This window comes from Ascaphus truei, chromosome 6 (genome assembly GCF_040206685.1).
Source record: "Ascaphus truei isolate aAscTru1 chromosome 6, aAscTru1.hap1, whole genome shotgun sequence".
Classification (NCBI taxonomy): Eukaryota; Metazoa; Chordata; class Amphibia; order Anura; family Ascaphidae; genus Ascaphus; species Ascaphus truei.
The window spans coordinates 10,117,667-10,135,390 of record NC_134488.1 but is presented as its reverse complement, the minus strand read 5'-3'; the positions used below and the strand labels follow the sequence as shown (position 1 = coordinate 10,135,390).

At 45.2% G+C, this 17,724-nt stretch overlaps 1 protein-coding gene across 1 annotated transcript in view; it reads left to right on the top strand.

Moving 5' to 3' along the window:
• The window catches only part of SNX19 (sorting nexin 19), a 115,005-nt gene extending 106,659 nt beyond the window's left edge, over positions 1-8,346 (top strand). Inside the window, 3 exon segments of the mRNA XM_075603365.1 lie at positions 4,677-4,861; positions 4,945-5,032; positions 6,157-8,346. Of these exon segments, the coding sequence (XP_075459480.1) occupies positions 4,677-4,861; positions 4,945-5,032; positions 6,157-6,295 (412 nt within the window). The 3' untranslated portion in view covers positions 6,296-8,346.
• Positions 8,347-17,724: the final 9,378 nt, after the last annotated feature.

Below are 17,724 nucleotides of genomic sequence, written 5' to 3'. Positions count from 1 at the left end.
GGAGGACACCCATCCCAGGCTTACATCCGGGACCTGTATATTTCATTGAAGTGAAAAGACTTGCCTTGCTCTGGCTTGTCAATCAAGCCAATGATGGAAAGTTGTATCTGGCCAGAAGAGCGCGCTATAGGACAGGACAGTTAATTTAGAAGCATCCAGTCTATCCATTGCTATAAACTATCACTGTTCTCCCATTTTTCTCAGCTCTCAGTATCCAGGCATTTCTGGTTAATATTGTGCACTAAAATATTACTGTTGGGTACACAACAATTTCTCACTCGGCTACACTCCATATAAGAAGATAATCCAATCTTTCATTACCTTTCTGATTACAAGATGCACTGATATCTTCTGCTCTGCTTCTGTTTCTGGTTACTGCCTTATCCAAATATTTCACAATGTGTTTCACAACCATCTCTCACTCCGCTCATCTTTAAATAAGACGCCAAATAATTTCCCCGTCTGTCAGGCAGATGCTCTGCTATCTCTCTCTCACCTTTTCTCTCTCAGATGGTGTGTCAATTGGGCAACTGCTGAACATGTGCCGTATTCGGTATGGCATCAGGGCACTGTTATGGCAATCATGCACGCTTTCACAATGAGATACACAACCACAGATGTCAACCTATCAGGTCTTAAATCAGTGAGATTGTTGTGGAACATAATAGGATGTCATGATGATCAGGGGGACTCCATTGAAGTCTATGAGACTGCTTGATGCCACTGAGACAGCTATGATTTCACCATAATACTGTATCCCCTCAATGTAAAATGTACAATAATCTCTCATTCTGAGACCCACAATTCTTTGTACCCCACTGGTAAGGAATTCACATCTTCAAAGGCAGAATCTGAGGAATCTCAAACTTGCTATGAGATTAGATGTAGAGAGGAGTACTGTACATGGAATGTGAGAAAGCAGAGGTGGGTGGGAATCCTTTCACTGGATCCTTTCACTAGATGGTCATTCCTTTCACTGCCTCAGATGCATGCTATACTTTGCAGAACCATGCACAGCCGACAATCCTACCATTAAACACAGATGCTAGTTGTGGCAACTTGCTCAATTACTTTGGCCGAGTACCCAGAGGAACGTGATCAAAGTTATTGTACAATGTACTGTTGCGGCACACTTTATTCTTACAAATCACCGGTTTGTCCCTGGCTGGTTCCTGGAATGCCACGCTGTTCACCCGGAGCATGCCGCGTTCCCAGCCAGGGTCATGCCCGGCTGATGCGGGGTTGATGTGTTAGTTGATAATGGTTCAGGATTTACTAGGCTGCAATGCTTCGCGTGTCTGCCAGATGGCATAAATTCATGAATTGTAATGCAGTACATATATATATATATATATATATATTTATTTATATATATATATATATACTGTATAACAACAACCCCTATAACCCCTAACATACAGTACTGTACACATACAGTACTGTATACGGTATGCACATCAATGATACTATAGGCCGGCGGGGGCGAGATGTGTTTGCAGCAGAGAGAGAACCGCTGCTCTCTCTGCGCAAACATCGGCACATTCAAAATTATTTAAAATACATTTTTATTCATAGTGTAGATGTGCAGGGGGTCTCCGGAGCTGAACCGCGTTGGTTTCAGGTCCAGGGACCCCCTGCTTCCCGAGATACAGGCCCCTTTAGGGGGTGCCGGTATCCCTCTGCTTGGTTTACATGCCGCGGTCACGTGATCGGGACCTTTAAATGCAGAGGGATACCGGCACCTCATAAAGGGGCCTGTATCTCGGGGAGCAGGGGGTCCCCGGACCTGAAACCAACGCGGTTCAGCTCCGGAGACCCCCTGCACATCTACACTATGAATAAAAATGTATTTTAAATAATTTTTAATGTGCCGATGTTTGCGCAGAGAGAGCAGCGGTTCTCTCTCTGCTGCAAACACATCTCGCCAGGGGACGGCCTATAGTATCATTGATGTGCATATACAGTACTGTATGTGTATGTTAGGGGTTATAGGGGTTGTTGTTATACAGTATATACTGTATATATACAGTATATACTGCATTACAATTCATGAATTTCTCGGCTTCAAAGACAACAGCTCGCAAACGCCCCCATGCGTTTTTACAAGGCATTGCAGTATTGCAGCCAGCGGGAATAAAATGCTTAAATCACAGCCGCGAAAATAACGCAATACACCCCGGGAGAAAACGACACAAAACCACACATCACCGGGATATTCTGAAATTCGCGGAGCTAGCCAAGTAAGAATAAAGTTGGTCGCCACTGTAGTTCAAAGTTCCAGCATGTGTGTAGGTCCTGGAGTGGGGATTCATTGATACCTTTTAATGGACCAACATTAGACTTCCTCATAGGATAGTTTTTAGAAACTGTGGATGTTTCTCTTTCAAATGTACACTTGAAAAAGAGACCAGTGAGGTTGCAAAAGCGTCTAACATTATCATATATGAAGAACTCTTCTGTTAGCTCCCTGAAATATATAACAACTTGCAGCGATCCTACTGTCATGCTACGAAAAGAAGAGTGACCTTGTTATCATAAGTGACAGCCTACTGTATGGTCAGACAGTGTACCATGCAGAGGACAGGCCTGACAGAATGAAGGGCTATAGATGTAAATGTATTAACAGCCGAAATGTCATTTCGCTGATGTTTGCATGCATGTTTAATGCACGTACTGTATCTCTAATTGTATGGAATTGTATTTTGTTTTACGTTAAATTGTCTATATGCTCCCAATATAAAGGGCTACATAAATAATTCAACTATATTATAGTACTGTAGCAGTGCACACAAACGCAAACAAATCGCCCAACCTTCTTAAATATTTTTTTGTTGTTGTCATTTTTGAGATACTGAGCCCCAAAAATGTTTTAAATTGTTCTTGAAACCACGGAAGGTTTGTTCTTGAAACCACGGAATTCAAACAAAAATACAAATGTAGAACGTGACAGGCTAGCTGAATATTCACCTGCTAAAAGAAGCATCTCATTAAATTATCTATGTCTCTACCACTGACTCCAGATGTCCATGACCTTCCTGGCTGCACTTTTAATAATGCACTAGTACTCCTACTGTCTCTCACATCCACCACCAGTTTAAGTTCTTTCAAATCTAAGGCTGTCTCACACTTTAATCTGGTCTGTAACTGTTACACACGCCTATAATATATATTTTCTCTAACTGTGCATGCAATGTCTTGTATATAATGTATACCCTGTTCATTTATGTAACTGTATTTGTAACCATGTATTATTTGTCTTAACTCTGTGCCCAGGACATACTTGAAAACGAGAGGTAACTCTCACTGTATTACTTCCTGGTAAAATATTTTATAAATAAATAAATATCCCCTCGCTGCAGCAGGACACAAAGCCTGCCGCTCCATCGGGGGGGGGGGGGGGGGTTAGGGGGAGGCCCATACAGAGCCCCCAGTGTCCGCAGCTCCACCGGGGGGAGTCAGGAGAGGGGGGGGCAGGACACAGAGAGAAACACACACACCCACTGACTGACACAGACACAGGAATTCAGTGACTAAATATAGACGTGCATATAGCTAAAGCACGCGGTCAAACTTCTTTGTGTTTTGGAACTGAAATTGTGTTTTGATTTTTAATTAAAAACATCACCATCACAAATACAATTTCTGTGACAAAAGACAAAGAAGTTTCACTTAAAATGCGCGTGCTCGGCACACACACTTTTTTTTTTTTAACCTTACTTGAACTGAGGAGATGCTTTGAAACTGATTCATGGTCCCTTGACCTCCTGGAGCCCAAATAGACTTTCTTTTTTGTTTGGTAGGGGTCATCAATAGAAAGTAGAAACGTCATCTCCCAATTAACCTAGCCTCATGACCAGTGGGTGTCTAATGGGCAAGTATTCTTGCCCGGTGCCGTCTTTTCCAGAAGAACAAAGCCACAGAGAGGGATCCAGATTACAGCAACCAAATTAGTGCAGGGTAAGAAATGAAAGGAAATATTCATTAACGTACAGTAGAAGAAAAGAGTGTGATAGGGAATGTCAAGAACAATAGTCCAGGGGAGGCAAACTTCAGGGCCACCAACAGGTCAGGTTTTAAGGATATCCCTGCTTCAGCACAGCAGTCACTGACTAAGCCATGTGTGCTGAAGCAGGGATATCCTTAAAACCTGACCTTTTGTTGGCACTTGAAGACTGGAGTTGGCCGCTCCTGGCACAGCTTCTCTATGGATGAGTAGCATTCTTTTCAGCCTGGAGAAAGGTAGGCTGCGGGGATATATGAGAAAACAATACTGACAGAGCTGTAAATGCATGAAAAGTATCCTTACCGAGGTGGCAGAGCAAAAACAGTAACGTCATCAGAAAATGATTGCAAAATAGAAATGTTAGATGAAGTAGCATGTAATCAGGTAATTGGCAGCCTTATTTGCGCTTTACCAGGGGTAAGGTAATCACATTGATTGAAAAGAGAATAATTATATGTAAGAGATTAGTAAAGAAAATCAAAACGTAATTTTTTTTATTTCTCACTCACAAACAAAGCAGCAATCATATCCTTTGAAGCCATGGAAACCATTTAGTCCAATGCGGGATTGCATTTTTACTCCTTTTCACTGCCAGATGCTAAATATTTAAAACGGCAACCGAAGCACTTTTTGTTGTATTTAAACATTTGTTTTGGCTCCTCGTCCGACACAGGTGGTTGGAGGTGCAGGTAGCTAACCTGACCTGCATGCAACGCTGGGCCCTATACCTCAGGCTGCTACAACAAGCCATATGGCCTGGAGGGGCACTCCGCACTCAGCCCCGACCAGTCAGGACGCAGGAACAGAAAGACGCTGCTCGCGAGCAGGCCCTGCAGAGCCTCATGGGAATTTTGCCTGGTAAGTCGTTTTTGGGGTGGCATAGTCTTGCCATGACCTTCTTGTGCATGACACATTAACCTGTTTCGTTTTACTGTCCATAGATTTGGTGCAGGAGTTGCTAGGGGTGCAGAAGTGTCGGCAGGTCTGGCAGTCAGCACTGGACTCTCTCCAGCACCCTCAGATTAACAGGTACAGGGTCAAAAAATGCTGAAGGGGACTACCCGAGAAAATACAGTATATTCTTGTGTGTAGTCTAACAGTCTCTTGGCCCCAGTGACTTATAGCAGCAGTTCCCCCAAAAAATGGGACCATAACTTAAACTGATCATGTTGTGCTGATTTTTTTTTTTTATTGCTTTCCATTTCTCCAAAATCTTAATATTTTGTTGAGTGGCCATCTGTGTTTTATCAACTAGCATCATCTATTACCGGGCAGCCTCTTGTGTTGTAAGGTGTGTGAGCGGCAGTGGTAATTTTAACTTCCCTGGAAGACAAATGCAGAACCTAAGAAGGGTGCCATCGATAAAGGAATCGGCAAAAGGGCTTCACATTGGTAAAGAAGGGGGAGGAGGATTGCTGATTTTATAATATCAGTGGTACTGTGTCCAATCTAAAAAAAAATCAACATTTATTAACAATCAGGAATAACCTTTTGACGCGGCAGAGGCTTTCTATAATAAATATGTAATAAATAATATTAATATTATAATAATTATTATCAGTGTTCGACAAACCTATACATTTGCTCGCCCCGGGCGAGTGGATTTAACCCCCGGGCGAGTAAATATTGGCCCAAGCAGCACACGTTTGGTACTAGGTGGCGAGTAGATTTTTTTGTGATTTGTCAAACACTGATTATTATTTATAAAATACAATTGAATACATCCCCTTTTCTTTAGAAAGTAGGTAGAATTGTAAGCTTAGAAATAATTTTAAAAATTGCACTGGTACCCTGGGTGTGCAAATAATAAAAGTAGTGGTCTTGTACCCCCTCTGCCCCATCACATTTTGATCAATGTTCATCCTTAACACTTCCTCTATTTCCGAGAGCGCTTTCATTTGCTGCTGTTGAAACCTCCTTTCCTCTAATCTCAAAGGATGACCCGTGTCGTGTGTTTGTAGGGGAGAGCGGTTTCAGTCTATTGCAACTCCTAATATATGGTGCTAGGTGTGAGTGCATCTCAAACTGCATTGAGATGCTCTTCATCAATTAGGGAGTTAAAAAGTAAGAGTAGAATATTGTCTCACAGGTCCAGTTGCAGTAGCTTATTTAAGCCTAATTGATGTACATGCCTCATTCTCTTTCTTTCCCAGGCATTTACTTTACTGCATATGGGACATTCTCCTAGAAAGTCTGACTCTGGATTCCTCCTCTGAGGTGAATGTCCTTCCCACACCTTCATCCTCATTTTTGGATCCCCGCAGAAAAGAGACCTGGCAGCAAGGCAGTTAGTGCAGCCTGAAACACAAGTAGTCAGGGGAGTTAAAATCTGTCGTAAATGGTACAATGCTGCTTCATCAGAGAATCCCAGATATAGTGACTCCAAATCTTCCTCTGTGGAGCAAGAAAACATTAGGGGCATTGACTTATTGGAGCCTTCTCCTTTGCTGGACTGGTTCGCTGATGGCAGGTAGAAGACCAGCTGCTGCCATTTTGTACCTGGTTGCAGAGCTGGAGTTTCTTTTGAATGGATCTTGGGTTGCATGTGATTATGGCTCTTATCTGGAATTTGTGTATAAAGGACAGACCTTCCAAACCAATCAAACTACGCTAATGAATTGACTTTATTCGGAAGTATCTACATAACAAGGATGGGATACTCCAGTTAGGCATGTACATGGAAGGTAGTGCTGTATTGTGTCAACAATGTATATTCATGCATACTGTATATTCTCTTATCAGATGCACATATAGATAGACTTAAAGACTCGTAAAATTTCATATTTTGTATCATAGATAAGTACGCAGGAACATACATGTAACTCAGAAACCTACAGTACATTCAGTTGCATGACACATAGGAGCACCTTAACGCATCTTTAAACACCTAAACACATCCACACAGCCTATGAATGCACACAGGCATAATTACTGGTCATATTTCCATGTACATGAATGCAGGCACATGTAGGTATTTGCACATAGTATGTTCACTGGCAGATCTAACTATAATCAAACATCACATTAATAAAGCATTTATTGCATACACACAGGCACAAAATTCATATATAGGGAATAAAGGCAAACACAGAACCACAATATAGACATTTTATTATTTTAGACAGGCACATAATCTAAATACAGGCACGTTACCATTACAGGCACATAACCTAAATACAGGCACGTTACCATTACAGGCACATAACCTAAATACAGGCACGTTACCATTACAGGCACATAACCTAAATACAGGCACGTTACCGTTACAGGCACATCATCTAAATACAGGCACGTTACCGTTACAGGCACATCATCTAAATACAGGCACGTTACCATTACAGGCACATAACCTAAATACAGGCACGTTACCATTACAGGCACATAACCTAAATACAGGCACGTTACCATTACAGGCACATAACCTAAATACAGGCACGTTACCGTTACATCATCTAAATACAGGCACGTTACCGTTACATCATCTAAATACAGGCACGTTACCGTTACATCATCTAAATACAGGCACGTTACCGTTACATCATCTAAATACAGGCACGTTACCATTACAGGCACATAACCTAAATACAGGCACATTACCATTACAGGCACATAATCTAAGATGCAGGCACGTTACCGTTACAGGCACATAATCTAAAACACAGACACGTAACCGTTACAGGCACATAATCTAAAATACAGGCACACTTGCAGTACAACCAACACGCAGGTTCTAAAGTGACTCTTATTATCCAAAGACATATATTTCACATGACAGTGGGAAGAGAGATTTTTGCCCCCAATTTACCATCTTCCCACACCATCTACTTGTGTAGAGAGAGCTATCTGATGTGCATAATGTTATACTGTAGTGTCATTTTTCTATTGATGTTCCTTTTTGTATTTTATGTGTATGCCAATGTTTGTATATGACTTTCGTTTTGCAAATGTAGGCTGGTGCAGCTTTCCCCTCACATAATGATTGAGCCAATTATTTGTACACATAATATTTATTTTAATATTCAAAGAAGTGTCCAATGAGTGGCAGGACTCCTGGGACCAAGCTGTCTCTCAGAAGCTAAGTGTGCACTGTAATGCAGAATTGTCAATATGGTGGTTTATCTTGTTTTAAGCTACAGATTTAACACAGGTCTTAGTCTAGTATTGTACTTGTATTTTCCATTACTGTCCATACTACCTCTGTCCGTTTATCTGTACAGCTACAGACGTTGAGGCGTAAGTAGTTGATGGAGCAATGTATAATCCTGCAGAAGCAGTTTTAAAGGTACATCATGAAAAGTAATGTACAGCTCAAACTGTACATAAAATACAGAATGAAAATAATATTTCACTTGTATTCTTTTTTGCCTGTATGTTCCTATCACGCATAATTTAAGGTAGGAGGAAAATGCAATGAATTCTACCTACTTTATGGACCAAGCTTCCAACCCTTTCTTCCCTCTGCCTTCATCAGGAAGACCTTCCCTTTGTTATAGATCCATCCACTATCACTCTTCCCTTTCCACTCACACATACCTCTACGCCTTCCCATTTCTTACTGATACATAGATGGTATGCTCTATCTCTTAAAGACCCTACTATTCTAACCCTCATACTGTATTTCCCTCTCGCTGACTCCCCATCATCTTCAACTGCTTTCTGAGCCGTTCCTTTTATCAGTACTGAGCTCTGCACTGTTCTCTATAGGTCAGCAGAGGGAGCTTGCATTGCTGCATCTGTGTGAACAGAACAGAGGTGCACAACCATATCTGCAGGGAACTCTTGCCACTACAGTAGGTTTTTTTCACCATTACCAAATGACCACTGGTGTTCGGATGCAGATGGACTCTCCACCACAGCCGATTCGCAGCTGGATCCTCCGCCGCCGGCCGCTTCTAGAAGAAGGTAAGTTTTGGCGCTTAGAGTAGGGTGTTAACTATAGTGGTTTTAGAGGTTAGGGTAGGGGGTTTTAGGGTAATGGTTAAGCTTTGGCACTTACCTTAGCCACAAGCAGTAGGGTGAGTCATGGCGAAACGCCAGCGGTCATTTGTTCGCAGTGAAACGGCCGTTATCAAATATCCTACACATAAATGTATTTAGTTTACATACTAATAGGATATATAGGATGCGTATAATTAAACCTTAGTAATTTTCCCTGAATATAAGTCTAAGAAACTTGAAATTCTAAATAAACAGAACAAGAAATTGTTCTTGCTGCATAGTGGTATCCCAGAGATCTCTAAAGCTGGACAGCCCAAGTTTCAGTACTAACTTCAGGTAGCCCACAATCACCAGCAAGAAGGTCTCGAGACGGGAGTGTGGGAACTGAATTGCATCCACATTAAAACGCAGCATTGTGATGATCTTATACAGTACACAGTACCTTCAAACTGATGATGGAGTACATTAACGTACAAACAATGAAAACTGCAGCATTTTGCATGCCTTCTTTTTGCTAAGTAAAATTAGTTTTCATGCACTTTTTGAAAATGGAACAAGAAGCATGAGATGGATTTTCAGTCTAGACTTTTTAAATGTTATGATATTCCAGTAATTGTGAGTACTGGTTTTCAGTTAGCACATACACTTTTTTACTTTCAAGCAAAGTACTGTAATATTGCATGCAAAAAAAACTCTACCATTTCTTCTTTATTAAGTGTACAACATAAATTGCACATAGAACTGATATATCCATATGCTCCTACAAATTGACAAGGATAATCCTTCAGTGCATCACTTTTAACATTTCAGTTGAAAATTATTTTAGTGTATATATAAATTAGCTTAGGTAAGTCTACTAAATAGACAATAGACATCAATTAATTTCACTTGTATAACCAAACCATAAATGATGATCTCCAAAATAATTTTTTTGCCTCAGTTCGTCTGAGGCTTGTCTATGTACTTCTATAAGTAGTATCTCTGTCCCTTCTGATTGTCCCGCTCATCTTTTAACTTGAATCTCTGCCTTCTCCTCTCCAGTACCACCTCCTTTTTCTTTCCATACAGCCACCTCTTTCTGGGATAATTCTTCTATATGATCTTATGAGAATACCTGAACCGCATAAAACAGCCAAACAGGAGAAATTCAGAGTTACAGAGGGTATTGGGAATCGCCCTGTTAACTATGTAAGCTCACTAAAATGTGGGTGAGGCTTATTTCATGACTAAATACAGCTAAACCCCGTTATAACGCGGGTCTCGGGGTCCACCCCGAGACCACCGCGTTACTAACGGGGTCGCGAGAAAAAAAAATGGCCGCCGCGCTTTAGCGCATATTCATCCCGCGGGACAGGAGATGGGAGCGGGCATGTCCCTCCGCTCCCCGCTTCCCCCTGTCACCGCGGGACAGGCCGCGGGGCAGGAGATGGGAGCGGGGATGTCTCTCCTGTCCCCGCTTCCCCCTGTCACCTCGGGACAGGCCGCGGGGCAGGAGATGGGAGCGGGGATGTCCCTCCTGTCCCCGCTTCCCCCTGTCACCTCGGGACAGGCCGCGGGGCAGGAGATGGGAGCGGGGATGTCCCTCCTGTCCCCGCTTCACCCTGTCACCGCGGGACAGGCCGCGGGGCAGGAGATGGGAGTGGGGATGTCCCTCAGGTCGCCGCTTACCTCAGAACCATGCTGCCTGCATGGAGGTTGTAGCGGGGGGTTTCTTCTCCCCACCGCTGTCCCCGGTGCTCCCGCTGCCTGCGTGGGAGGAGGGGGGGGAGCGGGTGGTGGTGCTGGTCGCGGCCCGTCTGTGTAGAGTGAGAGAGTGTGTGTGTATGTATATATGGGAGAGAAAGTGTGTGTGTGTATATGGGTGTGTGAGTGTGGGTAAGTGTCTGTGAGTGTGTGTAAGTGTCTGAGTGTGTGTGTAAGTGTGTGTGAGTGTGTGTGAGTGTCTGAGTGTGTGTGTAAGTGTGTGTGAGTGTGTGTGAGTGTCTGTGAGTGTCTGTGAGTGTCTAAGTGTGTGTAAGTGTGTGTGAGTGTGTGTAAGTGTGTGTGAGTGTGTGTGAGTGTGTGTGAGTGCGTGTGTGAGAGTGTGTGTGAGTGTCTGTGAGTGTCTAAGTGTGTGTAAGTGTGTGTAAGTGTGTGTGAGTGTGTGTGAGTGTCTAAGTGTGTGTAAGTGTGTGTGTGTGTGTGTGTGTGTGTGAGTGTGTGTGAGTGTCTGTAAGTGTGCGTGAGTGTGCGTAAGTGTGTGTGAGTGTGCGTTAGTGTGGTCAGTGTGTGTGCAGTGTGTCAGTGTGAGCAATGAGCAGTGTGTGTGCAGTGTGCAGTGTGTGTGCAGTGTGGCAGTGAGCAATGAGCAGTGTGTGTGCAGTGAGTGTGTGCAGTGTGTCAGTGTGAGCAATGAGCAGTGTGTGTGCAGTGTGCAGTGTGTGTGCAGTGTGGCAGTGTGAGCAATGAGCAGTGTGTGTGCAGTGAGTGTGTGCAGTGTGCAAAAAAAAAAAAATTTTTTAAATTTTTTTTTTTTTTTTTTTAAAAAACGGGAGCCACGGGAAAACCGCGTTATAACCGAATCGCGGTATAACGAGGCGCGTTATAACGGGGTTTAGCTGTATATTGGAACTTTTGAAAGCTAAACTCTTCACCAGGTCAAGAGATACTCATCTGAAACTCAAGGAGATTGCATATTAACATCATGTTCACCTTCTAGGTGAAATTAAAAAAAAAGCTGTGTGTGCTGTGCACGCGCATAGTAAGTGAAACTTCTTTGACTTTTGTCACAGAAATTGTATTTGTGTTGGTGTTGGTGATGTTTTAATTAAAAATCAAAATACAATCTCAATGACAAAACGCAAATAAATTTGACTTAGAATGCGCGTGCTCGGCACACATCCCCTGTATTAGCTATTTGCACTAAGTGTGAATTCCGCGTGTGACTGAGTGTGCGCGTGTGACTGATAGTGTGCGTGTGACTGAGAGTGTGCGTGTGACTGAGAGTGTGCCTGAGAGTGTGCGTGTGACAGAGTGTGCGTGTGACTGAGAGTGTGCGTGTGACTGAGAGTGCGCGTGTGACTGATAGTGTGCGTGTGACTGAGAGTGTGCGTGTGACTGAGAGTGTGCGTGTGACTGAGAGTGTGCCTGAGAGTGTGCGTGTGACAGAGTGTGCGTGTGACTGAGAGTGTGCGTGTGACTGAGAGTGTGCGTGTGACTGAGAGTGTGCGTGTGACTGAGAGTGTGCGTGTGACTGAGAGTGTGCGTGTGACTGAGAGTGTGCGTGTGACTGAGTGTGCGTGTGACTGAGCGTGTGCGTGTGACTGAGCGTGTGCGTTTGACTGTGCGTGTGCGTCTGACTGTGAGTGTGACTGAGTGTGCGTCTGACTGTGAGTGTGACTGAGTGTGCGTGTGACTGAGTGTGACTGAGTGTACGTGTGACTGTGCGTGTGAGTGTGTGTGGGGGTCTGGGGGGGTCAGTGTGTGGGGGTCTGGGGGGTCAGTCAGTGTGTGTGGGGCTCTGGGGGGGTCAGTGTGTGTGGGGGTCTGGGGGGGTCAGGCAATGTGAATTCCGCGTGTGACAGTGTGCGTGTGACTGAGAGTGTGTGTGTGACAGAGTGTGCGTGTGACTGAGAGTGTGCGTGAGAGTGTGCGTGTGACTGATAGTGTGCGTGAGACTGATAGTGTGCGTGTGACTGATAGTGTGCGTGTGACTGATAGTGTGCGTGTGACTGAGAGTGTGCGTGTGACTGAGAGTGTGCGTGTGACTGAGAGTGTGCGTGTGACTGAGAGTGTGTGTGTGACAGAGTGTGCGTGTGACTGAGAGTGTGCGTGAGAGTGTGCGTGAGACTGATAGTGTGCGTGTGACTGATAGTGTGCGTGTGACTGAGAGTGTGCGTGTGACTGAGAGTGTGCGTGTGACTGAGAGTGTGCGTGTGACTGAGTGTGCGTGTGACTGAGAGTGTGCGTGTGACTGAGAGTGTGCGTGTGACAGAGTGTGCGTGTGACTGAGTGTGCGTGTGACTGAGTGTGCGTGTGACTGAGTGTGCGTGTGACTGAGTGTGCGTGTGACTGAGTGTGCATCTGACTGCGTGTGCGACTGAGTGTGCGTCTGACTGTGAGTGTGACTGAGTGTGCGTGTGACTGAGTGTGCGTGTGACTGAGTGTGCGTGTGAGTGTGACTGAGTGTGTGACTGTGAGTGTGTGTGGGGGTCTGGGGGGGTCAGTGTGTGAGGGTCTGGGGGGGTCAGTCAGTGTGTGTGGGGCTCTGGGGGGTCAGTGTGTGTGGGGGTCTGGGGGGGTCAGGCAGTGTGTGTGGGGGTCTGGGGGGGTCAGGCAGTGTGTGTGGGGGTCTGGGGGGTCAGGCAGTGTGTGTGGGGGTCTGGGGGGGTCAGGCAGTGTGTGTGGGGGTCTGGGGGGGTCAGGCAGTGTGTGTGGGGGTCTGTCAGTGTGTGTGGGGGTCTGGGGGGTTCAGTCAGTGTGTGTGGGGGTCTGGGGGGTTCAGTCAGTGTGTGTGGGGGTCTGGGGTGGTCAGTCAGTGTGTGTGGGGGTCTGGGGGGGTCAGTCAGTGTGTGTGGGGGTCTGGGGGGGTCAGTCAGTGTGTGTGGGGGTCTGGGGGGGTCAGTCAGTGTGTGTGGGTCTCTGGGGGGTCAGTCAGTGTGTGTGGGGGTCTGGGGTGGTCAGTCAGTGTGTTTGGGGGTCTGGGGGGGTCAGTCAGTGTGTGTGGGGGTCTGGGGGGGTCAGTCAGTGTGTGTGGGGGTCTGGGGGGGGTCAGTCAGTGTGTGTGGGTCTCTGGGGGGTCAGTCAGTGTGTGTGGGGGTCTGGGGTGGTCAGTCAGTATGTGTGGGGGTCTGGGGGGGTCAGTCAGTGTGTGTGGGGGTCTGGGGGGGTCAGTCAGTGTGTGTGGGGGTCTGGGGGGGTCAGTCAGTGTGTGGGGGGGTCCGGGGGGGGGTCAGTCAGTGTGTGGGGGTCTGGGGGGGTCAGTCAGTGTGTGTGGGGGTCTGGGGGGGGGTCAGTCAGTGTGTGTGGGGGTCTGGGGGGTCTGTCAGTGTATGGGGGGTCCGGGGGGTGTCAGTCAGTGTGTGGGGGGGTCCGTCAGTGTGTGGGGGGTCCGGGGGGGTCCATCAGTGAGTGGGGGGTCCGGGGGGGGGGGGGTCCGCGCGGGTTGCGCCCGGGTTTTTGTACCACCGCTTCCTGGGGGGCCCGCAAACGCCCGCGTCACTGGAGGGCTGAATGGCGCCGCTGCCAGCCGCTTCTGCGCATGCGCGGCATGGCAGCGGTAGTGGAAGTTAGGCGGGCCCATGTGTGGGCTGGGAGGGAGGTCCCATTCGGGTAAGGAAAGGGTGGGGGGCTGTCCCGGTCGGGCGGTCTCTGCTGTCCCGGTCGGGCGGTCTCTGCTGTCCCGGGCAGCAGACGGGGACACATGTCAACAGCCGTGGCAGCGGGCGGGGAACGGCGCCGCTGCCAACCGCTTCTGCGCATGCGTGGCTTTCCTCCAGTCCCCACGATTACTGAGCATGCGCGGCTTGGCAGCGGATGTGCGGGGGGAATGGCGGCCGTTAGGAGCGGCGCCGGCGGCGATAGCCGCCGCCGCCGCATGTCATCAGCCATGTGGGGGGAGCGGGGGCCATTAGGAGCGGCGCCGGCGGCTATCGCCGCCGCCGCCGCATCGCCGCATCTGATTTGTGGAGCGGGTGTGATGTCAGTGTTGGGGTCGGGCTGAGCCAGAACACAGCCCGGCCTCAACTGCCAGCACTGACGTCACATCCGTTTCATTTCTGTCTCCACAATTCATTTTTGCCCCAGTTCGAATGAGGTGCCACTAAGGAAGTTTCACTTCAATAAAAACGGGGCTACATACAGTACTACGGAAATGTTGAAAATAGTGTAATTTTCACTTGCGTCTTGAGAGAGGCAGAGCAGTTCTATTCCATTCTAGGCCCACAACAGCAGGAGAGAGCAAGACATCTGGAGGCGCACCCTCCCCACCCCCTGTGTCTCTATGCTATAACCTGATGTTACAGACCATCACAAACCAGGGGGAAATGTTGATTGACAGAGGGAGAGACCTTCAGGAAAGATTAATCCCAGAGCAGTTAGCTGTGCCTGTTTTCCAAATCACAGCTGCGGCACCACGGAGGCAAAGCCCACTGATGATCCATGAGAATGCAGTAGGTGACATCCCACCTTCCGTTATACCAACGGAACCTCTGTCAAGATATATAACAAACTACTTGACAGCCGCATTGATTAGCTGTGCTTTCAGGCACCATGTCAGTTTCAGCAGTGGTGCAAACAAATAAACTTCGACAGCCCGAGGGGCAGGAGGGAGATTCCCACCATTTTACCATTATAGACCAACTAAAGAATCAGTTCAAAATTAGCATTGCACAATTCCAGGCTGTCAAAGACGGCATCAACGCAATTTTGCGGCACCTGAGGGCTCTGGGCTGGGATGCTCCGGGCGAAGAAGATGACTTTATGAACTAATAAATAAAGTTTTTTATAAAATGTTTTTTAATCTAATAAATACAGTTTTGCAGAAAAATGTTTTTAGTTAAGTACTTTATTGTAGTTATTGTTTAGTTGACAACGCCGTGTTTGTGCAGGAAACACTTCCAGCGATACTGTCAGTTAATGTACTGTACTGTAATTCATGCATCTACAGTATTTTCTTCTCTTAAAAAACAATCTCACAATTATTTAACATTTCAACATGTAAAACAGACAGCATTAAGATGTCAGTTGGCGGGTGAAGAAGATTGTATTATTTTAGGATTTAAAAAATGCAAAAATTCTTATAGTAGTCATTGTTTAATTCTTGTTTTCATTGATGTTCTACAGGTTTGGAGGGCTGATGAGCATCCAGCGATACTGTCGGGTAATGTTATGTAATGCAGGCATCTATTTTTTTATTTTTTTTAACAATACCCCGAAATTCAATGACGTGCATATTCGTTTCAAGCAGTTTCCATACGAACTCGCATTCGCAGAAATTCAATGACATGCGTATGCGTTTCATCCAGGTCCCATAGAAACACACGTACCAGACAATGTAATTCGTGCACTATACTACTGTATTTCTTCTCGATTATTTATATACAAAATATTCCCTACAGGTGAAAATGTCCAAGAGTGTAAATACTATGAATAGTCAATCATATAGCCTTAGATAGTTGCACTCACAAAACTTCTAGTTCAAATAAGCATTTGTGGCTTTCTTCTTTTCCATGCTATACCATTAACCCATTGAGGGATATCCTGATAACCATCACACACGTCCATCAAAAGGGCTCCAGTCAGAGAGAGAAAGATCTCTGACATGCTTATTTGAACTTGAAGTTTTGTGAGTGCAACTACCTAAGGCTATATGATTGACTATTCATAGTATTTACACTCTGCACTATATTTGCCTGTATCTTTTTATTCACATATATCACTGAGCTAATTTGCGCTCCTCCTCTCCAAGAAGAAAAGTTACCTGATACATAACCCCCAACATGAGCTTCACTTTGTCATCAAAATGGGTAAATTGTATTTGACGTACTGTAAGAGCAACCTAGCCATCATTCCACACACATTGAAATATAAAGGCACATAATACAAACTCGCATAGCGTGACATTTAATAGTGCCACCCCACGTAACAATATATGTTGGAGCTGCAATAAAGTAAAAGCACTCAGGCATGTAACACGTTCTCTACCTGCAGGACCCCTGACAGCAAAAGGGTTGGAAAAGGAAGGCGTGGAAACCTAACTCCAGATAGTGTAATGTTAAAAAAGGAATGTGTACTGATTTTAAATGGACTTTTTAAGGAGAAATCCATGCAATATCCTGCGTGTGTTTTTTTTTTTTTTTTTAAATAACCTCTGTAGTATTAGATAATACTTACTACATTTTTTTTTTAAATTCAACTCTTAATGCCATTTTGAATGAGTTTTAATATACCGAGCATCCTTTGATTTCTATAACAGGTTTTAGCATGTCCCCAGCAGTGCAAGATATTTGCAACACTTTTCTGTGTGTGATAATTTGTTGCCAATATTCCCAGCAATTTGAGCTGCAAGCTATAACAATAGATAATGTTACCTTGGTAATATAAGAATACATTGTAGCTGCTGAGTTACACTGACTAAAGGATTAATTGAAACTGAAAGGCAGCCATTTAGTGAGCCCTGGGAAGCAGAGTTTTTGCAAATCGATCGGCAGCTTAGGTAATTAGTTTTCAATAAAGGTAATCAAAGGCTGCATATATTAAAATAAATATATATTTATTTAAAAACAATGTTAAGTGTTGCACGGACGGTCTCTTTAAGGTCCAAGATCACACATGATACAGGGTTTTCAGGGTTGGTTAACCCACTTAAAAAGCAGTGACATTGTCAAAAATATTTAAGAAATACTACTGTAAATGTATTTGGTAAGCACTGGATGCCCCCCCTAGTACCACCACATTAATGGTTGCTGTTCGGACATTATTTGCTGCGGAAGCGCCTTGATTTTACAACTGCAGTGAAACCCTAAAATGAAGCCCCCATTTCTTGACTCCGGATTAGTTTTTTCATCCCCTTGTCCTTTTGATTCACGTCTTCATTTCCTGTTCATTCATTCTCTGAGAAGTCACTTTTTAATCCCTTAAACTGCACATCAGAGGGAGGGAGAGGGAACGTTTCTCAGCGCCCCTTGCAACCGGGCACAAGTATGCCACTTATTCTCAGGAGCTGCTCCTTTCTTTCATTTATTTCCTGACCTTTACACTAAAGTGGTTGTCGGCAAACCCACCCCTATTGAAAGAGACGGGGA